Raw genomic sequence first — 24,409 nt, 5'->3', positions numbered from 1 at the left:
ACTCAGCTAAAATGCTACACTTCCTCTCCCTCTTTGTCAGCAAGAAATCATTCAGGTTCTCGGTACACATTTCACTTTTAGGTATTGTCGACTGACAAACGGGAAGGTGCCTTTGGTTATGGGAAAATATAATAATGATGTGAATTTAGACAGAAAATTTCTTGAGAACAATTACAACCTACACCCTCGCTTCATTTAAAAGCCGCACGAAATTATGTGTTAGAAAGATGTCGTGTCTAACGAAAGTTCATGATATGCTCTTTTTAACACTTTGATTTCATATTTAGCCAGAAGGAGGAAGCCCTGAAGGGCCAACAGAAAGCCCGGTACGTTTTTTTTATTTACTTTCTGAGAGTGGTGAATATTTTTCACCGTGCACAACAAAACTGATGGAAATAATGCAGATAAACGATACAGTTAAACAGCGTTTATACATTTTGGTATAAGCATGATATAACGTACACAAGTATCACATAATCAGCTTACACAAGCATTAAAGTGTAGCATAAACAAATAAAAGAAATATGAGAGGTATAACCTTTTGCTTGATAACAACATTGATAGTCTGTAATAGCCAAAGTAGCGTATATATTCCGTGTAGCTCGCGATATTTGCAAGCGACAACATTGAAGTTGTGTGATAGCTCTTAAAAAGCGAAGGTCACGTAAAGCGCAGACTCTGTTTTCTAGAATTTGAAACAGGAATATGTAAAGCCTAACGCTTATCATGTCTTGTTGGGTAATTCCTCATATTTCTTCAAGAATATCCTCATAATTCCTTCATAATTCCTCATAATTCCTTCAAGACTATGTACCCTTATTTGCGTGTGTAGCTGAAATTTTACACAAATGCGATATCTATACATGAAATGTATGCTTATAACCTGGGACATTTTAAGAAGATAGGCACTTGGTGACCCACATGCTTCATTATAAATGTGACGAAATATCATGTTGAATCAAGCGAATTTTGTAGAAATGGGGAAATGTTGCTGTTCCTCGTGCAATTTGACTACAATTTAGATACGTATTGGAACAATGAAATATGCACAAATAGTTTTCTGTTTCAAGTCATCTATCCGATAAGTCACACTGTACCCATCATTTGGGTGTTGTCAATGAATCATTTATATGGTACTTCCAGTACATATCAGACAGGAGTATAACTCCAAGGCACCTAAATTTGTAAAAAAAATTTTATAATATAGAGTTTTGCATTATTGCTTGCTTGGGACGGATATTTAATTTTTGACGCGAATAATACTATGTTAGTTTTCGTTATTTATTTGCGCGCAGCTAGAGTCCGAGCAACAGAGTAGTGATTACGTTGCTTCAATATACAGTGACGCTAACTCGTCAAAATTTTTACCAGAAAAAGAAATTTCTCGTATCATGTGCTTGGATGATAAATTTTCCTTTGGTATTAGTAGATACAATATTGCTAAGGTATAGGTTAAAATATATGTGGAAAAGTGCAACTTACAAACGTGGTTTAGTGTTTTCTGTTAGTGAATCAAACCTCCCGACCAAAGATTTTATTTGTGCTGTATGCTTTTATTTTAACTAAGGTAGCTCGCGTTTTTGATAATAGAAATAAAGTTTAAAATATAGTTTCAATTTATTCAATGAAGATAGCTGGACGAATGCAAAGAACCATTCTTTCCTTAGTTGACAACGCGTATCACCTTAAAACTTCACGAACCGCCCAATTTCTTACAGATATAATCAAATGGCACTTCATTATGCAACGAATCACATTTTTAACTGAAGCTGATACTGGGATACAAAAAAAGGTGTTTGAAACATAACCATACTCCCAGGCACATATGGTGTTGTAAGTGAAAAGTAAAAAAAAAATGTGAGGGCACCTAAATGGTGCAGGGGTTACAGCAGAAACATCCTGACCCACTCACTGATTAGCTTTACAGAAAATAAATATTTGAAATATTGGGAAGCCAATCTGGATCGACAAGTTCACTCGCTGACTTGCCGTCATTTTATTTCCCATAATAAATCTTAACGGCTTCACGTATGTTGTAATGGTGAAGTGAATTTTTTTTTCCGGAACGTAAACCAGTGCGATTTTATTCTTCCTTTTTGCGTCAGTTGTGAACGTACCCCATAGTGTGAATGTACAATGTGTAATAAAATCAGATCAATACATTTGTGGCTTTCTTACGAATAACTAGATAATTTGCTGAAAATACTGTCCTTATTTTTTAGCCGGAAACAGAAATCCCCGCCAGAACGCGCTCAACGAAGGTAAGTCGCACACTGACTTGATTGCGCGCTTGAACTTCAAGTAAAAGTAGAATTCAGCGACACGTTAGGGACGTGTCATTGTGTCGTCGAAGTCTCGTCATGTTTCAACGACGTGTTATTGGGTAGTTTAGTGTACATTTTAGCGAGAACGTCATGTTTGAAGACACATGTCCAAGTCACATGGACCCAATTCGCGCTTCTGCTGTTTCATACAATATATTAGAATACTGCAAATGACTTAAGCTCCCTGTAAACTGGGAGATTCTCTGTGCAAACAATATGAGCCTAACTGATGCAGCTAAGCCCGTTGTTGTATACTAACATGTCAGTAATGTTAGCGCGTTCTTCGTCTAAGAACTGAAGCAACAACGCATATACCTATTTATGTTGATGATCCAACGCGCGCAAACATCAGTTTCATAAGCCGATTGGCTGGCTTATGAAAGATATTCAAGCACGCTTTGGTCCAGGGCGCAGCCCTCACCAGAGGCAACCGCCCGCTATAGATGTAGCGATGGCCAATCAATTCCTTTATTCGGTTAAGGAACAATTATTCATCGTTTTAGCCTTCAATCGATTAATCACTTTCAATGCCGGGTTTTTCATTGACTAATATATTAATCTACATTTTCGCCGGGCCCCTTTAAAAAGGTGGAAACACAGTTAAATATTTTTCTGAGATCCCATTTTATAGCTTGAGAGGTGGGACGTAGTATAAAAAACAACTGTATAAACGTTCGGTTTAGGATAATCTGTAACGTGTTCAAAAAATAAATGTAATTGCCACTAGTGGCTTTTGAAAGGATAAACAATGTATGTTATAAAATGGTACTTAGTCTAGAATTAAAAAAGATACATGGCACTAGTGAGTGAATCTCGATACAGTAGAGATAAAGAAGAAATAAGCAAAGTGACATAATTGAAATGTGAAGACCAACTTAGTCCAAGTTAGTCGTCTCCAGCATTTACACAGCATCAAAAATGGGAAAATTGGGCTTCAGCTTTCTCATTATGTAACGCTTCTTAATGCACGAAGAACCAGACAAGCTTTTCCCTTACACCAATATTTGCTAAAACAAAATACTATAAATGAATGAAATTCCCTCTCTGTTCATGTATTACAATCAAGCAACTTGACAAAAGAGTTGTCAAATCATTTGTCCCATAGGTCAGCACAACCTCAAGCAGTTTTTGTACCTATTTTCTTGTTTTTATGTGACATTTTCTGTATTTTACTTATATTTTTTGCTCTGTTGTTTGGTACAGCGTTTTGCCCATGTGCAATTTTCATCCTTGTGATTCTTCTTTTTATTCTAGTTACTGAGCCAAGACAAGCATTAAGATACTTTGTCACACGGTTAATAGCTGCATCCTTTTGATGCACTGTTTATATTTCGTTTTTTGCATTCTCATCACATTGTCCCTCTTTTGCCCCACCTGAGTAAGTCAGCCTTTTGATCTGCGGTATGAATGAATGAATGAATGAATGAATACAAACTGAAGTACGCAAGAAATCGCAGTATGGCAAGGGCAAAATATAATTACTGGTTTAGAGTGTCTATTGTGGACCGAATAGAGTTGTCTCACTCACTCACTCACTCACTCACTCACTCACTCACTCACTCACTCACTCACTCACTCACTCACTCACTCACTCACTCACTCACTCACTCACTCACTCACTCACTCACTCACTCACTCACTCACTCCCTCACTCACTCATTCACTCACTTACTCCCTCACTGGTTAAGGATTTTCAACGACAGGCTCTTTTCTACAGGGCGAAGGAATGTCAATTGGCTGGGATTTTCGGGGCAAAGCGGCACCTTCTTTGAATGTACACGCAAAGAGCGTGCGAGAATGGGTGCTCGGACGTTATAGATTTGCCGTATTCGACACGAAGTCTATCACTATTTCAAATACATGCTCGAAACCGGCGCGCATGCTGTGCTGCGTGTTTAGTAGACTTGGAGCGACACGACGATCCACAACTGCGTTTGCTGAATTGCACTGAATGCACTGAATTGCGAGGGCATTGCGAGCCTCCCGGTTTGGGCGGGGCGTGTGGGGAAAGAGAGGTGACGCGCTCGGCTCAGCCTCACTCGGGTCTCGGAAAAGCAGTCGACATTCGCTCTACCCCAGCAACACAGTCACTGCTCGTGCGCCGCCATTAGAGTACGAATCCAAAACTTTCGCGCCGCTCCCGTCAAACTCTCGGAAAGTAATAATCGAACAGTTGTAATCCATTAGGTCAATTAAATGATAGGTGCACATCGCTGAAGAATAACCGTTTTGCGGGATATGTTTGAACGATTAATCGATTGACGATTCATCGATGTTCCCAACCCTAGGATGCTGATGAAGAACCTTTTGAACGCCTCGGGGCATCTTCAGGCCTTCGCGGCAAATTTCTGGCACCTTGAAAGCTTGCTTGAGATTGTGTACGATGCTGAGTGAGCTATTGGGTGCACGAACTGCACCTTGAGTAGCAAGTGTTTGTTTAGTAGCAAGTAGTATTTTTGTTTCTGGTACCTCCGAGTAGCTTGAATTTCAGGATGCACTACAGTGATAAAGGTGACGTGGCTTCGCCGTAGTTGAAGACTTTCACCTCAGTAGAGTACGCGCCGCAGTGTTTGGCTTTTGTAGGATGCTCGTGATATTGTCGAGCCTTTATTGATTTATCAGTGCTAATATTAGTGCTGCCCTCGAGGGAACTGTCATTCGATGTGATATCATCGGGAGAGTCTCAGTAGAATTGGGAATTAATAGCTGAAGATGACACAACTGGCGGCTTTCTCACTTTCCTCGCTTTTTCATGCTCATTCACAAGCTTGAAGAAGTAGGAAATTGGGTGAGATTCTGTAGTGGAAGTGTTAGGGCGAGACATGGAAGCGTCACCATCACATAATTTCTGTTCACAAATTCGAATGTCATATACAACTGTGTTGCGAATCACTGCAACTTCGCTTGGTAGTTTATTGATGGTTCAACCAAGCACACGAGCTCATTAACCACCTAATGTGTGACTCTAGTAATACTTGGTGAATTCCTTCGCACCAAGTGCTGTTTCAGTCGAAGCTCTCCGAAGTACTTGAATCCCTTTGGTACCAGAGTCGGAATGATGTAATCAAAGTTGCAAGATTCGCAGCCATTCTGTTTGATGTATGGTCGATCGACCCATATTTCGTTAAAAATTTGTCTCTGCAACCAACTTCATTTCAGGTTAGCTCGTATCATTTATGCAGAAACTGTTTTCATTGACATTTTGTACACGTCGGTGTATTTACTCACGCAACAAGGGCATAATGAGATGCTGGTAGCTGCTACAACGGCTTATTGACGTCTCAACGTGGCAGCCAAAGTTGAATGTCGTGCGTGCCACGTAAAAAATCGAATTTTTTGTATATCTTCCAACCTCAATGTGACCCGTAAAATGTATTATTAAACAGTAGGAGTCCCATGACACAGCTTTGTGGGACTTCACCGTGTCATGGAAACTCCGACTTTACTCCATTAGGACACTTGCTCACGGGTGACAATCCCTTACTCCTACGTATAGACAGGAATGCACACATGTGATGTCCACACTGTAACATGCCTCGGATCGGGGCACAGGACCCTCGTTAGGATCCCTTTCTTGTTTTATTCTTGACATTTGACCTTCACAAAAAGGAGTCCTCTCTTTCCGCTATATCACACAGATTGGTCACCATACAAAACGCATAAAAATAAATTAATAAATTTAAAGACAGTATACCTTGCGAAATTTTACAGCACTCTCAAAATTCAGTACGCATTTATTTTATTGCACAGTGCCCCCTTTTTCGCGCTGCAAAACATTAATTCTTCTAAATTGCTAGGAATGCGTCTGTTGTTAGAACCGCAGTTCATCATGTACTCATACATCTAAAAACCAAGTGCAGTGTACATAAAATTTAGAAGGCCTGATGTCAGTACATCCTAAAATTGGGATTTCCATTTACGAACATATCTAACTACCTTTGTCAGACGGCAGTAAAAAGAAGCCACACACGTAGGCAAATGGCACTGTACTTTCATTCGTCACGATAAATCATTTCGGTACTTCTGTCACGCTTATATCATGTTAATTTAGGCGATATAATAAAAGTTGAATTAGTTGTATTGTCTTAAATAAATATCAGCTATTTCTGTTCTAATTGGAATTGTGACCATGCAATGCCTATAGTTTCACGTTATCGCGTGTCCCTTACTACAGTCTCCAGGCGATATAACTACAACCTTAATTAAATATGAAGCGTAACGTTTCATTCATCTCAGAAATTTGCAGTAGCTTCGAGTTTTCAAGATTTTTTTCCAGTCCTGTTGCCAATCCGCAAGCCGCCTGATTAAGGAATTTTATATAGAGGCCAATCAACAAAGACTTTGTTCAGGCATTCACTCCCCGGAATAGGACAAATTTTTACAATGCGAAGGCTTCTTTCTAAGTGCCCACTATGGCTTCACTTAGTAGCTTTGTACTACCATCGGATAAATGGCAGTTTTTCATGAACCTTACTCCCTTTGTGCACCTGCTCAGTGCTGATTCACCGTGGGAAGTTGATATTGTCTTGTACAAATTTTTTTATTAACGTGCAGAAAGGAAGAACCACACCGTGGGGACCAGTCTCGGGCCCGGTAAGTATTGCAAAGCATTCCTAAGGTTTCTGTTGCACACTTTTATTGGGAACTGTCATGATGTCGCAAGGCAGGCGTGGGTCAATGTAGCGGGGAGTGTAGTAAGCCCTTTGATAATGACTTCAAATCCTGAGATGTGTAACTGCCTAGGGTGAGATGTTCAGTAATGTGGAAAGTTGGGCTAGTTGGTGATTAATCATCATACCTTGCTGGTGAAGCAGCGCACTGACACGGACACAGTGAGCACACACAAGAATTTCAGCAAGTCTCGTCAGCGAGTGTCGGCTTTTCTTGTGTGTCTTCAGTGTGCCCGTGTCAGTGCGCTGCTTCACCAGCAAGGTATGATAATGAGATGTTTATGCTGCAAACTATGGCCAGTCCCAATGGGACTTCCCACGACTCAAGTTGTCTATTAGCTTGGACTACTGGACATGTGCTCGGGGTCGTGATGCCTTTGTGGCCGTTGCACGGTCATCATTCCTGCTTTACCGACGGACTCCCTTGCCGTCGTCACGCAATCGCCGCCCTACAATCGTCATGCATTCTGTGCCATTACGTCACGGGAATGCCGTCACCATCATTCCATCGTCACATTTCTAACTTCATCATGTGCCGCTCGCAATGTCGTCACGCAGTCATCATCATCTATGGTCCTTATGTCACGTCATACGGTCGTTTACCACCGTCATCACTCCAGAAACTTTATCCCATTGTTTTCTGCCATCATCGTCGTATACGTAATCTTTCCTTCAGTTCATGTCATTTCCTTATTCGTCATTTTATCGTCGTTATGTTGTGGTCATTCAATAGTGCTCATTCTGTCGTCTCGTTATTGTCGTCGTGACATAGTGGCTGTCATGCAGCTATTGTCCCACCCTCTCCGTGATGCTGCCGTTATCGTACCGTCGTACTCATTCCAGCTTCGTCGTCCATTTATCGTCTTACCATCGTCGTATACATATTCGCGATCATCCCGCTGCTCTGATGCCGTAATCGTGGCACTGCCGCCATGCTACCGTCGTCATTTCAGAATCGTAGCCTCATTGTCGTCATAGCTTCGTCGTAATAGCACCTCTGTCTTTCCATGGACGTCATTCTTTATTCGTCATTCCGTCGCCGTCACTGCGTCATCGTCCTACGGATGTCGTCATGCCGGGATGCTCACGGACGGGCTTGGCAAGAGATTGCTATGGAGAAATGTGCGGATGCACGCGACAATATATGTCGCAAATAGTCGAAGCTATGGAAGTCGCAGAAATACCACTACAAATTTTAAATACTTGTGCTTTAAGCAATGCGGGTATGAGTGAATTCTCTGTATGCTAATAGCATTACTGTCGACACTCATCGTGAGGTGATTGCTGCCGTATTTTTCCCTATTGAATGTTCTGGAGGCACTGCGGGATGTGACTAAGAGAATTGTTCAGCTGCTAATTAAGGGTGGAGGCACGCTTCTCGGGCTGTGCACAAAACATAGCGTCTTTCATGCTCTTCATATATTTTCAGATAGATTATTTATTGAACGTAGCATTTACATGAAATAGAGAGTGCCAGCGACACATTTTATACGATGCCTTGTACGAAAAAAGAAACATGTTGGGGTGCTGACGCACACATTGCCATGCAAACATGGGTTTCTGAGCTTCTAGAAACTCCATTAATGCTGGCTGTACCTAGACGTGTACAAAATGCTTATCTGCTTCTCATCAAGAGGTCAGGGAGGCACAGAGAAACAGTTCGCTACTTCTGAGCCACTTAGATGTTCAATGAAATATGGATAACGCCGCTGATAAAAATATAGATTCCTAAACGTGCAAACAGTCAGCAGGCAGCAAATGCCTTCTTTGGCTAACTTTCTTAATGGGTCTACTCCACTACACAATAATTTCTGTAGAGTCAGCAGACTGGTTTTTCATTGCATCCACAGAGCTAAAGTTTGTATTCGTCACCATTATGACGATAAAGCATGAAATACGACGATGTAAAAATGTACATTTTCATGACAAAATCTAGTACGTGGAATAAAGCAATATTTTCTAATGCAAATTGCCTTAAATTGTTTAACTAAAATGTCCTAATAAATTGTGACCGGTTGCCTAGCTGTCGCAGAAAAGCAATATTTCACTTCCATTTCGTCAGGCATTTAGGTGAGGAGCTGCTGTTGTCTTTGGCATAAAAGTGTTTCGGTTTTCAAATGATCTACACTCGATGTATTTCTGTGTTTGCAGAATACAAACGGTGTTTTCGTTCATTTTCACCATTACTAGACAAATGAGGAACGGTGTTCCATTTGCTCTCTCTAGAAAGTACAAAACACCGTTTGACAATAGAGTCACCTTTAACTAACGGCTCAACAATTTTGTTAATGTTCTACGTCTTGCTTACTTTTTGGAGCTAGTTTTACTATTTCATTCGGCATGTATTTGGGCATCGCATAGAGCATAGAGAACAATAAAATATTCTGGGCTTGGTCTTTCGTGTCTTGCGAAGCAATGGATTAAGGCAATCAGCATCGAAGCAATGTAGCAGCCCACCATATCGCCACCGCCGAAACGCATCATACATGACGCGTGCAAGCAAATCTCACACATTTTCGCACACACGCTGCGCCCTATAGTAACGCTGCTGCGAAGTTGGTGCAAGGTGCTTGTCAGAAGTTGCATTTATATAAGATTGCATGATTGTATACCACACGGCTTTGTTGCGCCCAGCAACAGAGAAATTGCAAAAAAAAAAACGCTTTGTTCAGTCACTGAAGAGTGGCCGGTGACCCAAGCTGCCGTCACCCAAGTTGATATGTGGGCTGGTGACCCAAGTTGCCATCAAAGAGGTTCATTGAAGAGTGGCATATGCCCAGTGAGTCATGTTTGCGGTAAAGAGCCTCACTGAATTGCGGCACACACGCAGTGGTTCACCTCCAACTTTCGACTGCAGTGATTCTTGCTAGTCCGTTAGAAATCGGCGTTCGCGAGTTTCCCAGCGTCGAACACAAGGCTGCTTTTCGCAGGCAATGTTTGCGTAACTATTTATGGCTAGCCATGCTCGATGGGCAGTGAGAATCTGTTTGGAAACTTTGTGCTTCTTAAGTGGCCGATAGCTTTCCATTTGACAAATTATGGTCGTGAATATTCAATATTCGCACAATGCAGCAAGAGGGAAATTTCTGTATATAATGCATTGTCTGCCAAGTTTCAGCAAAACCTTGCACCACGTAGATTGGTAGAAACATATTGTTTCAAAAGAAGGAGGCAATCTAAAATTTTTAATGACATTTGACTTCGTGAACAAGGGTTACGAGGAAGCATACGGGTGCTATTTCGGAGTTTCTAAGCTATGGCGTCTTGCCTGACAACCCGCTTTGTCGAAAGCCGCCTAGCACGTTCTGCGGTAGTTTCCTGACTTTTCCCCATCTTGCCAAGCTCGCGCCTGGCGCTTGCCGACGACTTCGTCCTCTGTAGAATCGCGCTCATCCTGCCGCCGCTTGCTTTGCTGCTCCGTCCTTCTCGCTCTGAGCTCGGCCTCTCGATCGCGAGGCGAACCCGGTACATTCACGGCGCACACAGAGCCCGCAGCAACTGCCAAGCAGATCAACCCAGCGCGCCTCCGCCTACCCTCCTCTACCGCTTCCCCCCGCCCCGCCTCCTTACTCTCCCCCTCCGCTTAGCGCTCCTGCGCACCTTCCCCGGCGCGCGCTCCTCCTCTCCCGTCTCCTCCTCTGACGCTTGCTTCCCTCTGCCAGCTCGGTGGCCTCCGACTGAAGCTCGCTGACTTCGAAGACGGGGCATGTACGCTTGCACGTAGAAATGTATCAGACATGCTTTGCTAGGCTAAAATACCTCGTGGACAAAGAGCTAGAACGTTAGGCACTTTCTTTCTTCGTGGGCAAGAAATCATTTGGATTCCTCTCGCAGCTTTCACCGTTAGGAATTGTTGAATGAAAAATGGCAAGGCGCCTTTGGTTATGGGTAACTCTGACAATGCTGTGAACACAGACATTACAAAAATTTTTGGAAGAAATTCCAGACTGTCTCATTTGTTTATTTATAAGCCGCACAGCACTGTTATGTGTATCTATCTTGCATCTGTCGTTTGGTACCCCTACAAACAATGCGAAATAAGCTCGCTCAGTAACGTTCAACGAAAATCCAACCGTTTCATTTGCGAAAATTACAGCCGCACTTTCTCATCGCCACAGGCTCAACAATCTTTGCACATTGAGCCATTACTTTCACGTTATCCCGTTGAAGCCATAAAACTATTATGGAATTAATAACACCACCTCTGGTCTTTCTGATTGCAACTATATCACATTTACTAACGCAAGTTGTACCTGTAACTGCCACGCCTTGAACAAAGCACCTATTTATGCCCGTATTAACACATTCAAGTACAGTTTCTTTTCCCACGTACAACAGAGCTTTGGAATTCTCTACCTGGTAGCATTTCACTATCACTAAAAGATTCCATAGCTGCCACTGGTAAGCACTTCGCTAACATGTAAAGCACTTCTTTTTGATAATTCATCTTTTTGTGTTTATGTGTGTTTGTAATGTGTAATCTATAGCAATGTATAATGTTCCTACTCCTGCAAAGCCCTACATTGGGCTGCAGTATATATAAGTAAATAAATGTGTTAAAATATTTGTGCGGTTTCAAATGCAAATTTGTGATATGTGATTTTAAATATGTTTGCATATTTAGACAGAAGAAGGAAGCCCTGAAGGGTCAACAGAAAGCCCGGTACGTTTTGCATGAACTTTTCTTTGAGTGGTGAATATTTTCCAGCATCTACCTCAAAAGCTGATATTAGGACTGCAGATAAAAGCTGCAGTTATGCAACTTGACGACCTCTTGTCGCTTAATTAAATACATGTTTGTATGAGCGCGATAGAGCGCACAAAAGTATCACAAAACCTATGGCATAAGTATATTACAGTATAAACAAGGAAAAGTAGTATGAAAGGTATAACATTTCAATTGAGAGCCCCATTGATAATATGTAATAGCCAAAGTAACGTATATATTTCATGCAGCTCGCGACACTTGCAAGCGAAAATATCAAACTGTGGTATAGCTGCTAAGAAGTGAAGGTCATATAAAGCATAGATCCGGTTTTCCAGAGTTCAAACTAAGTGTATATAAAGCCCAACGCTTACCGTGTCTTGGCAACTTATTTCGCCTAACTGCCCATGCATTCTAGATCTGGTACCTTTATTTGCATTTCAAGCTTAAGATTTACGCATAGCCGATATCTGTATATGCAATGTGTGCTTACTATATATCGGAATCTTGAAATACATAGGCACTTGGTGACCAATATGCTCCATTTTAAACTTGACAGATGTGTAATTCGTAATCAAGTGATTTCGGTACAGATCAAAATGTGCTGCTACCCCGTGCAAGTTGACAACAACTTAGATACGAATTAGAAGAATAAAATATACACAAGAATTTCTTTAGGTTAGCTGATATCTGACACCACACATTGTACCCGTGGTTTGAGAAGTTTTATTAAAATACAGTTTATGTGCTGCTTCCAGGCCATATCAGGGGAGAATATAAATCTAGGACGCCATGTCTGTCGGAAATTGAATATTAGAGATTTATAGATTATTGTTTGGTGGGGAGGTTTATTTATTTTTGACCTGCATCTACTACTTACTTCTGTATCTAATACTATTACTATCTTACTTTTCTTTCATTAATCTGCATGCAGTTCGAGTCTCATCGACGCAGTAGTGATTACATTGTTTGAATATACAGCGATGCCAATTCCTCAACGTCACTTTCGGAAAAGCATCTCGTGCTATAATGTGCATAGATGAGAAATCTTTCTTTGGAAATAATAGATTTCTTAAGTTATGTTAAGTGTTTTCTGTGAGCGGTTCAAGCTGCCGAAAATTAGCCTCCCGATCAAATAGTTCTTTTTTGCTTGATGCTGTCGTCTCTTTGAGTCGGAATGCATTTTCTGAGAATAGGAATAAAACAGTAAAATCAATAATCTATTTTAAACAACGGCAGAAAGTATGCGACAAAATACGTTTTTTCGTAATTTCACTATACGTACCACCATACGCACCATGAACCGCCTACTTTGATAGCACTTCGTTAAATTGGCCTTGATAATGTTATGAAGTGCATTTGGAGCTGAACACATGGCTGCGGTAGGAAATACGGCTTTCATCAACATGAGGATACTGATCACAATATATTCCCATCAATCGCATACATGGTACGGTAACTGGGAAAATGGCAAAAAAATTGTACGGCCGATAAAATGCGCTAGACTTTCATCAGAGTTATTGTAACCTGCACTTTAGGTGGTACTACTGAAGAGACCTAATTATAACCCGTGGGCATGAATCTCGATGGGTGATTTGATCTGCTGACTTGCCATATATTCTTTTGTTACCACAAATCATCAACGGTTTTTCGTATGTCGTAATGGAGGAACAAGAAAAAAGAATGTTCTGAAGGTTAAATTGTTGGGATTTTGTTTTTCCTTTTTGCGTCAGGTTTGAAAGTACTCCATAAGGTAAACGTACACATCTAAATATGATCAAGTTTAAAATATTGTCATTTTTGTAGGAGTGACTATATCACTTGCTCAAAATACTGACGTCCTTTCTAGCCGATAAGCGCCACAGGAGGCCGCTCGACGAAGGTGAGTTGTTAACTTAAAGGTTACTCGATTTCGAGTAAAACTGGAATTCAATTACGCGTTATCAGCGTAGGCAGAATAATTTAACAATTACATTTCTGCCTTCTTAAAAAATACGGTTGCAACAAATATATGTTTGGAGGCACATAGACTAGTAAACTGGACCCAGTGCCTGTTTTTGTTGTTGTATCAAAAAAAAAATAGAATGCTTCAATGAATTTCAGCCTCTCTTGCAATGTAAACAAAATACACCAAACTGATACTTTTTATTTCAACGAACTCTTGGCATAGGTTCAAATGTAGATATCGTTCATGCCTTCCTCGAGTACGAAGTAAAGCAAAATCTTAGCGACCTAATATTGTCCATGAACAGGACAATGTTACAGAGGTCACTACCTGTTCACTTAGGACAAGTAGTGACCGCGTATTTGGATCATGAGACAGAAATAATCAGAAGAATAAGAATGGGCTGGGGTGCGTTTGGCAGGCATTCTCAGATCATGAACAGCAGGTTGCCATTATCCTTCAAGAGAAAAGTGTGTAACAGCTGTGTCTTACCAGTACTCACGTACGGGGCAGAAACCTGGAGGCTTGCGAAAAGGGTTCTACATAAATTGAGGACGACGCAATGAGCTATGAAAAAAAGAATGACGGGTTTAACGTTGAGGGATAAGAAAAGAGCCGATTGGATGAGGCAACAAACGCGAGTTAATGACATCTTAGTTGGAATCAAAAAGAAATTGGCATGGGCAGGACATGTAATGAAGAGGGAAGATAACCGATAGTCATTAAGGGTTACAGACTGGATTTCAAGGGAAGGGAAGCGTAGCAGGGGGCGGCAGAAAGTTAGGTGGGCAGATGAGATGAAGAAGTTTGCAGGGAGAATATGGCTACAATTAGCACATGACCGGGGTAGTTGGAGAAGTATGGGAGAGGCCTTTGCCCTGCAGTGGGCGTAACCAGGCTGATGATGATGATGATTTTCCGTCAGCCAATGTGCATAATTATCGGCCTGAAATGCATATAGGTTTGAAAAGCATGTAGTTTCATTTTCGAGTAAGTTTTGTTACAGGGCACAGCCAGAAGCGATGGCGAGCACCCGCCATAGAGGCTGGTGAAGAGCGTATTACACGTCTCATGGCATCTTCAGGTGTTCTTGGCAAACTTGCGTAACCTTGAATGCTTGAGGGTATGTATAGTGCTCATTGAATTAGTGTATGCGCGAACAGCTCCTAAAGTACCAAGACGTCAGAATTATTGTTTTTGTAACTCCGTGCTGTTCGAATTTGATGATGCATTAGACTTCCAAAGCTGACTTTGCTTCTCCATGGTTGAACCGTTGGTTTTGAGGAGACAAGGCAATGCGTAGGAGGGACAGGGTGTTTTTGTAGCAGGTTGGCGGTAGCGTCGAGCCCTTATTGATTTTTGCATTACCGATAAACGTGTAGCACAATGGGGGACTGATATCCGACGTGACAAAATTTAGAGAGTATTTGTAGGAATGGAAATAAAGAGCTGATGCTGGCCGGATAGGCTGTCTTTGTATTTTCCTCGCATATTCTCGCTGGTTCACAAGCTGTGACGTGGTATAAAGTTGGGCAAGCTTCTGCAGTGTAGCAGCTAAGACGAAACGACGCAGCGTCGTGATCATTGTCACGGCATCTCTGTTTAACAACGTTCAGTCTCATACAATGCTGTGCTGTCAATCAATGTAACTTCTGGTAGAATGTGCTTGGTTGAACGAAGGAGTTCACTTGTTGGTTAGCCACCTCCAGTGCGAGGTCTACTGCTACTTGGTGTATACCTGTGCGCCAATGATTGTTTCAGTTGAAGGTTTGATGACTCTTTGAATCCGTTTGGCATCTATGCTGGTATCATGCATTAAAAGCGGCCAGACTCGGAGCTATTCTGTTTAAAGTATGGAAGATTGTCTTACATTTTGTTGAAAATTTGTTCCAGCAACCATCATTATTTGAGGTTTGTTCGCCGAATGAATGCAGAAAGGCTTTTCATGTACACGTTGTGCCCGTTAGTGAATTTTCTCATGCAACACGGACATCAATAGCTTCTTATAGCTGCTAATACTGCTCATGGAGGTATCTTCGTGTTCACCAAAGCGGAATGTCACGAATGTAATTTACAAACATGATGTTTCTTATATATTCTGATCACAATGCGAGTGAGATCGGATGAATATTATACAGCAGGAGTCCAATGGCCGCTTTGTTGAACTTCACGGTATCATTGTTAACTCTAAACAATTCCATTTTGGCGTGAATTACGGTTGATTCGTGATAAATGCACCAAATTTACACAAAGATAAACAGCGTGCAGGACACTCGTCCAAGAAAACCAAGGTGGGTTCTGCGAGAGCCATCATAATTTTTGAGAGTCATCATAACTACGGAGTAAATATTCTGTATTTATTATGCAGTCGGCAGTGTTGCTTTTTGCACAAAGAGAATTGAATCGCTGGCTCAATGTACGTGCACAAGCTGAATAATGGCTTAAACCGTTACGACGTAAGGGGGAAAGCGAGCGACGACGCGGTGATGGCGACCGATGGGTGCCGACAGGGCGTCGTGGAGGCGGCGGGAACTCTGGGTTGGGAAGCATCGCATGCCCGGTAGTATCGTCGGAATAGCCACATCCAGGCGTTGCGACAGCAGCGTGAGCAGGTGGCATGCGACGATGGCAGAAGCGCGCGACATGGACTGCGATACCGCAAGCGAAGCATACGGGCCGGTTGTCGCGTGAACGCCAAGGGGTCTGAACTGGGCGTCGAGACGGAATTGGAGGCGACGCGGGAGGAGGTGCAGCTTGAAGTCGCATTGGCGCAGGAAACGCGAACGTCGGCGGCGCAGGTCGCGCGGCGACTTCGGCATAGGTCAGAGGTGCAGCCACGGGAGGGCAGGGTTGAACTAAAGGTAAAGACGCAGCAAGTTCCTCGCGAATGGCCCACCTAATGGGAGCAGCCAGATATGTGTAAGGCTGGGGAGGTCGATCGTTGAAAGGCAGCATAGACAGCTGGCGCGCCACCTCCTCAGGAATGAAATCTTTAATCTCAACAGAGAGCGATGCTGCTGGCGTGGAGTGGGAGCGAAGCGTGAGGCCCGAGAGAGAGTCGCCATGTGCAACATCGCTGCGCGCAAGGACCCGTTGTCGACGCAGCTCATCGAAGCTCCGGCAAAGAGTGATGACAGCAGCGACAAAAGTAGGGTTTCGCGCCAGGAGCATTTGAAATGCGTCGTCCTCGATGCCCTTGAGTATGTGCTTCACCTTGTCCTCTTCACTCATGGTGCAATCGACGCGGGCGCAAATATCCACCACGTCCTCTATGTAGCCGGTGCAAGTCTCGCCGGGCTGTTGAGCACGCTGGCGTAGGCGCGGTTCAGCACGGAGTTTTCGCAAGGCTGGGCGACCGAAAACTTCCGCGAATGCTGTTTTGAAAGCGGACCAGGTTTGCAGTTCCCGGTCATGATCGTGGAACCAGAGGTTTGCTACGTCAGCAAGATAGAAGATGACGGTACGTAGGTTTGTCGGGTCATCCCACTTGTTGTGATCACTGACGCGCTCGTAGGTAGAGAGGCAATCTTCCACGTCAGTCTCTCCTGATCCGCTAAAAACAGGAAGGTCCCGCTGCCGCTGGACGGCGCCGCACATTATAGGAGCGGCGGATGCTCCAAGCGGATTGTTGGGAGCCTCGTTCATGGTAGCGGTTGGAGCAGTTGTCAAAGTTCGGCTGCGAAGTTCCAGGGTGAGGTCGGGGAGCGCAGTACCTCTACCAAATGTTATATGCGGACTTATTACGAGACACTAGGCACAGTCTAGTTGCACCGACAGTACACGAACGCTGATCGCGTGCACAACCAACACAAGAGACGTCTTCTTCGTCCTACTCTTCACTACACGTATAGCGAAAAGCGAACACATTTGAAGTCGACACAGCATGACGCCTTGAATTTGCGACAGAGGAGCCATAACCTGCAACGATTCTGGCATTTATTTTTATCCGGCACCATTAAGCTTCACGGGGGCGCGCCCTCTCCCTACCGGCTATCGCAGAGATTGGTCACGAGACAATACCTACAAAAAGTGAAAACAATATGCCTTAAGAAATTTAGCTGCACGCTAACAATTAAATGACGCTTATTCCTTTTCACGTTGCCCACTTTCTCGAACCGCAAAACTTTAACGCTTTTCATTTACTAAGAATGCATTCGTGGTTAGAACCACTGTTTATCCCCTAATCACTGCATTAACATTAATGAGCAGGATACATAACTCTTGAGAGGCCTAATGTCCGTCTATTCAAAGAATCGGATCACTTTTTATTAATGTCTCTCTAGCTGCCTACGTTGGAAAGCAGTAAAATGAATTTATATATACTTGGACAAATCATCATGTCCTTCCTTTTTGCATGATGTATTTTTACAAAGTTCCTGTCATACTTATGGGATCATCATGAATAGCTATACGATATTAGCGTAATCTTTAGTTTTTCATTGTCCCTAATAAATAACAGTTGATATTTATGACAGGAATTATGGCGACGGAATGTCTGATTTCAAGTCAACACGTTTGCCCTATAAAAGTCTCCTAGAAAGATAATTAGAAAATTAACTAGAAATAAGGACTAAAAATCTATTGATATAAGCATTTTAGAGCAGCGTGGTAAAACATAATTGGCATATTCAGTGTCTCTGTACATAATGTTGTTGATTAATTATCTCTCGTGTTGCAATCCGCCCCGGTCTCGCTCTATGGACAAGGACAAAATTTTTTTTTATATTCAGAAGCTTTCTTTATAAGAAACGCGTACGGGATGCGCTTTTGGCTTTATGCTGGAGTCGAGATGGTGGAAATTTTCACTTTCGCAAACCTTCCTCCACTCGCGGGTTTCCGCAGAATTTGTTCATTGTAAGAAGTTCATATTTGTCCTGTACACATTCTTTTTTTGTTGTTGTTGACGTGCAGAAAGGAAGAACGAGTCCAGCAGGACCAAGCGAAGGCACGGTAAGTGTGGCATGTTACTTCCGAGGTTTCGTTTTGCACTCTTTCGCTATTGACAACTGCAATTATGGCACACGGAAGGCGCGTACCAAGGAGGCGGCATTCACAGTAAGCCCTTGGAGAATCACTGAGAATGGTGAATGGTACCTTACATGGTGCGAGGGTGTTTTTGCTATTTCCAATAAGACTTTCCACTTCACAGCCCTATGTACAGCAGTACCTGAGGGTTGGTAAGCTCGCGCACCTTCTAGGAGCACGATTCTTTGCGTGAAAATTGAACCGGTATCAGCGTTTAACATGTGGCGCGGTACTCAGTGTGCGTGATGGAAAAGCAGTCGCTATTTGCATACTAAAGATAAACCGCACTTCTCCCGGTATTGCTGGCAACTATATGCTTTGCAAATGCTTAAACAGCTGTTGTACTAACGTCACCTTACTAGGCTTTCAGCGGAACTGAGCGAACGCGGTTGCTTATGAGAGTTTGCGCCCACGAAAGCCACTCTCATCTTAACTTTAGGCGTAAGCAATGAGCTGCTTTTTTGGATTCGAATGCACCGGACTGACTGCGAATGTGCCCTAAATTTATCCGATGCTGAGCGGAACTGAACCCACATCACAAGTGTACCTCAAGGACATCCGGAATTTAGCGAAATTTAGCGAGCTGCGCCACAAATGCACTGGGTACGTGTCGCTCTTCGACGAACTGCTCACCAACTTGTGTCACTAAATATGCATCACTATGTGTGCGGCGCTCGCAGCGTTCACTGGCACCGGCGCGCCGCGCTCTTTTTCCTTTTGTCTCGGAGGCCACGGGTGGACTTCCCAGCAGTGCCACTAGATGGCGCAGCGCGTCGAGATAGGAAGTGGCAGTTCAGAAAGTAGCAGGTGTGGTAGTTCATAGTGTTTTTTTTTTATTGTTTAACCCAGGTAGAACATTAGGCAGTATAATAGCAAGAGCTTGGTGGCGCAACCCACCACCCCGTTCCAAAGGGTACGCTCATGACATCCATCCATCCATCCGAAGCGCGAGAGAGAATACCGTAGTCCGTAAGACGAATTTTTCGGCGTTCGCCCGCACCAGCGCGTCATGCATTTCGGAGGCCACACGCAGGCTTCGCGGCGGCAGCGCTAGATGGCGCCGAGTGTTCCTAGGGAAGTGCGAAAGAGGAGTCCCACCGCACTACACGCCTCAAAAATTACGCGTTTCAGTGGTGGCGATGTGTGGCGTGACTATATTGATTGATTGCTCAGCGCATTGCTGTCGACAGCCATCACGAGGCGGGTTCTGCCGATCTTTCTTGTCACTGAAAAATGACATAAACCGAGTAATCCAACTTACCATCAAATAACTTCATTGCAGAGAGGCTCATATACAGTAACTGAAGTTGACTTTAAAGAGGTTCATAGATGATTGGCATATACCCAGCGGCACAAACCCAGTGACAGTACTTGGCACCATAGAGGTTCATTGAACAGTGGCACATACCCATGGTGTCAGATACCCAGGGAGTATACCCAGAGTTGGTCACTGAGTTGTCCTTGTCCTGATTGGTTTTGGATAGTCTTCGTTCAATACAGGAACGCGATGCGCTGCCCATTAGACTTTGAATTATCCAGTGACTCAAGTCGGCGTGAAAACGGTTAGAACGAAGAAACATACTGCAAATTCTGGTCTCTAGACGACCGCATTACAAAAAAAAAGGCTAGGTGAAGATGCTAAAATCTGGAGTAGGCAAGTTGGCTCTTCCAAAAACGGAAATATTTCAGCACAACCGAGACGATGAGAGAAAGAGAGAGACAAAAGGGAAGGAAAGACAGGGAGGTTAGCCAGTGTAAATACCGGCTGGCTACCCTGTGCTGGGGAAAGTGGTAAAGGGAATAGAATGGGAAGGAAGAATGAAAAAAACGAGAAAAATTCACACAGTAACGCGATGTTACGCGCAACAATAGTCAAAGGCGGTCGCACAATGCACATGTCCTTAACCGAGACGATGATGAAACAAATGCCCAATAGAGGACGACGAGCACTGAACTTCAACTAAGTGCTCGTTAATTTGAAACTATTTTACATAGGCGCACAACCATGGGGGTAACCATCGTAACCCTCAAAGGATTACAGGAAACGAGGCAAAACACTTAATTTTTTTTTATAATTCGTAATATTATTGTGCTGATGCATTCGCTTTGTTTTAACTCGACGAAATTACCTTCAATGATTTCATGTTTGAGTTATGTAATACTCATTTTAAAAAAGGCATCATTTTATGAAAAAAGAAGTAGAGTGCTGTGGGTCTGTTTACAATGAGAGATTAGAAGCCCCCATGAATAATTCCTGAGGGCTAGCTGTATTCTGGCGTGTGCTCACTGGAGCAGAACCCCTATCGCGCTCAAAGCTCCTTCTAGAGCTCAGCGGAATCTTTTGAACTTAGTCGCTCATAAAGTTAGTGAAAATACTTCCATGCTTGTTTCCAAAATGTCTACGCACGATTTATTTCAGTAATTCAAGAAACTACTTACATCGCGTAGAGAATGTCACGTGCAATTCTTACTTTCTAGTAATCTATTTTCTACAGTGTTTAATACGTTAGGCAAATATGGGATCACTTGCAGGTTCTAATTTTTTGACCGGTTCTTTAGTTGGCCTTGTTGTGAACGCAATTCGAAGCGGTGTAAAGAGAACACGCGGGAGAGTACTTCAAATGACAGAGTTCCAAGCTATTTTTCTACGATTAAGTACACTGTGCATGGTCAGTTTGAAAAATCCTATTGGTTTGTTTCTAGAACATCTGCATTACGCATGTTAGAGGCCCTATTCATGCTTTCCATGCTAGACAGGCACAAAAGACCTAACCGCAATGTTGTGAATTGCGTTTGTGCGCTCCTAGCCTTCGCGTAGTCTTACTTTGCAAGTGAATGTGTATTGCGTTGAGACAGAATACCCGCATTCTGGTTCATAATTGGAAGGCAACGCTGAGGAACGTACGCAATTCGCGCTGAACGCTGACTTCGTCTCACGCAGAGCGTGTCCCAGTGTAGTACTTTTCTGATGTAAGAAGCTTTCCGCGAAATTGCTGCTTCATATATTACAGCTTGAACCTGCGAGCGGAAGGTCACGTCAAATTGCGCACATCTGTGCTCCTTTGTCCGTCCAGCATATTAAAGTATGCTATGTTTTAGCCACCAGCGTGAGATGGGTATACAACCGTGTCCCTGCACTCGTTTCCTTGTAAATGTGTTCAGATTAGCGATGCCTTCCTTGCAATATCCTAATTGGTCATATAAAAGTACGAACCTTATGTTTCATCAAATGAGGAGAAGAATATCTAACCGTTTTCTTGATATTTGGGGCACTGGTTTTTCATTATGAACGGGAGCTTCGAGCAGTGTAGTAAGTATTTGTGTTCTACGTAGTGCTGGTTGCTATACAGGGTGATCATTTTTATGCTTCCAGGAATTTTGGAAAGTTGCCTGCTGCACATAAACAATTCTAGTCCATGAGCTAGATTAGTGAGAGAGTCGGGTGCTACTTGCATGATAAATTGAAGCCCCTTTTTCAACTAATCGGCAAACATTCGCTAATTAGCTTCCTAGTTACTTTACGCTGGGTATTGTAATTTACGGATGTCAGTTTGCAAGGCCTATTCACCTCGAATGTATTTCCATGGCGACGCCAGTTTGGAGATACGCGCCATCAAGCTCGCCATAAAAGTGCAGCTTCTCCACCTGATTTTTTAAGAGAATGCTATCTTACGCATTGAAGCATAAAAGTAACTTAAACGCCCACGTATTTCGTTTCCCCTTTCGGGAAATAATATCTCGGAAATTGTGTCATCCTGCAGATTCATTCCAAGTGGACGCGCCTAGCAAACTCTCCGGGTACAATTCATAAATAGCTATACGCGCCACAAAGTAATTAATTAGGAAGTTGCTTAGCGAACTTTACTTCATTAGCCGAATATCTGTTTCGATTTATGGTGCTAGTAAAGGCAGCCGAATCAAGTAATTCAGCCCAAGGCCAAAAATTGTGCTATCAGCGACAGGAAATTTTTGAAAATTCCGGAAAACATAGAAATTATCACCCCGTACACAGAACGAAAATGCGGCTCGTGCCCATATGCCTACGGCTTATCTTAAATCCGTCGAAAATCTAATAATTAAACCAACATCGTCGTTTCAATTACCCGTGCATATCTTGTTCTTCTTCCCAGGCAATAGAAGGAAGTTCCAAATGGCCCACTGAAACCCCATTGAGTTTGATTTGAACCTAACAATATAGTGTTAAGGGATAACGTATTTATCGAGAGTTCGTGAGTTGAAATACTAGCATGTTTTACCAGCCTAGATGGTAATCTAATACGAAAACCACGCTGCAGCTCTCAGAAACATAAGAGACGGGATGGATTTTCCAATCTGATTTCTGGCGAGAAACGAGACAGATCAAGGCATAAATTCTGGTTTCAATGCACGCCACAGACGTGTTGTTACGCCTGAGAAAATAAAAGAATGCAGGCATAAAGATACGATTGTGCCAAAGTGCGAAAAGCACGAGGGACTAATCAAAAGTATGAAGATCGATGGTTTCTTTTCTACCATAGTGCAAAATTGTAAAAAGCATCTTACAATTGTTATTGTCAAAGGAACATCCCGGTAACTTGGGAATGCTCTGTTTTCTTTCCACCAGTTCCGTTATAAAATTCTAAGTAGAATACCACCACAGCACTTCACCGAATAGCTGGAAATGTATGAATACAATAACGATGCGCTCCAAATATTGGATTGTCGTCTGAACTGCTAGCCTCCTGATTAGAATTCACGCAGTATTCTCGCTTTGATTATTTGCAAGGGCCCCGAAAATGCTACAGTCACTGAATTTAATTTTCAACTGCGTAACTAAGTGATATAAACTGACACAATGCTTGTAATGGCTGTTTTGCTAGAATCAAGGAAATGGGAAAATTAAATTTCGAAGGAAAGGAAAAATGTAGATGTTATTTTTGAGTAGATTGTCCATTAATTCCCATTCCCGTTGTTAATGGAAATCAGCGGACTTATTTAAATTAGGTTGCTTGCTGTGGAAAACATTATCATTTTCGCCAGACTTGACCATCCCTGCGTGTATTCTTCTATGCGAATTTCCTGAGCAGTTTAAGAACACGTGAATGTGATTGCCATACACTCTTAACCAAAGTACACCCTTTGGGGTGTATATCTGCCACACAACAATAATCGACTTTAACGCTGCGAGCCCGGTACTTTCCAGTAACGAACGGCATGCGCGTTATCAGCATGACATATCATTCCCGACAGGAAAGTAGCGGGCGCGGCGTTTTCAGAAAGGAAACGCATCAAGGCAGGTGACGATTATTGTTTTGTGGCAAAAGGGTGTAATTTTGCTTAAGAGTATAAAGAGCTCATGCTTTGATACAGGAGCGATTGCCACTGCGCCCCCATTAACGTCGCCTGTTCCCTGGAAAGGGATAAATTCGAAACTGGCTTCGTGCTTTGTTGCATAAATTTGGAAGGTGACATGTGATAAACCACTACAATCAAGGAACTTGTCTGTTCAATAATTTATCTGTTTGAAGTGAAAATATGAAATGGACTACCAACACTATGCCTACGGCATCAATTACGGTGAGGCAATGCTTAAAACATTTCTTTGCCCTCGCAACTATGAAATTTCTGATTATGACAGGCGTGTGACGAGTTCGTTTAGGAATTCGAGTAAGCTGGAAACACGAAGCAGATCTTTATACTGCCAGAAGACGCCGTGTGCCTGAATGTACTTTAGCGTGCACAGATATTTACATTGCCGACC

General features: G+C 42.8%; 1 protein-coding gene across 24 annotated transcripts in view; it reads left to right on the top strand.

Moving 5' to 3' along the window:
• Nucleotides 1–24,409, top strand: part of LOC126517704 (uncharacterized) — a 317,963-nt gene that overhangs the window by 106,025 nt on the left and 187,529 nt on the right. For 23 of the 24 annotated variants that reach the window (XM_072285412.1, XM_072285420.1, XM_072285416.1 and 20 more), the window contains 6 exons: nucleotides 288–326; nucleotides 2,223–2,261; nucleotides 6,879–6,917; nucleotides 11,619–11,657; nucleotides 13,549–13,581; nucleotides 18,556–18,594. In XM_072285412.1, coding sequence (XP_072141513.1) covers nucleotides 288–326; nucleotides 2,223–2,261; nucleotides 6,879–6,917; nucleotides 11,619–11,657; nucleotides 13,549–13,581; nucleotides 18,556–18,594 — 228 coding nt within the window. The remainder of the gene's footprint in view (nucleotides 1–287; nucleotides 327–2,222; nucleotides 2,262–6,878; nucleotides 6,918–11,618; nucleotides 11,658–13,548; nucleotides 13,582–18,555; nucleotides 18,595–24,409) is intronic. The other variant, XM_072285404.1, reaches the window with a different exon arrangement.

The sequence above is a fragment of the Dermacentor andersoni genome, chromosome 11, assembly GCF_023375885.2.
Source record: "Dermacentor andersoni chromosome 11, qqDerAnde1_hic_scaffold, whole genome shotgun sequence".
Taxonomy (NCBI): Eukaryota; Metazoa; Arthropoda; class Arachnida; order Ixodida; family Ixodidae; genus Dermacentor; species Dermacentor andersoni.
This window is presented reverse-complemented; position numbering and strand designations above follow the sequence as displayed.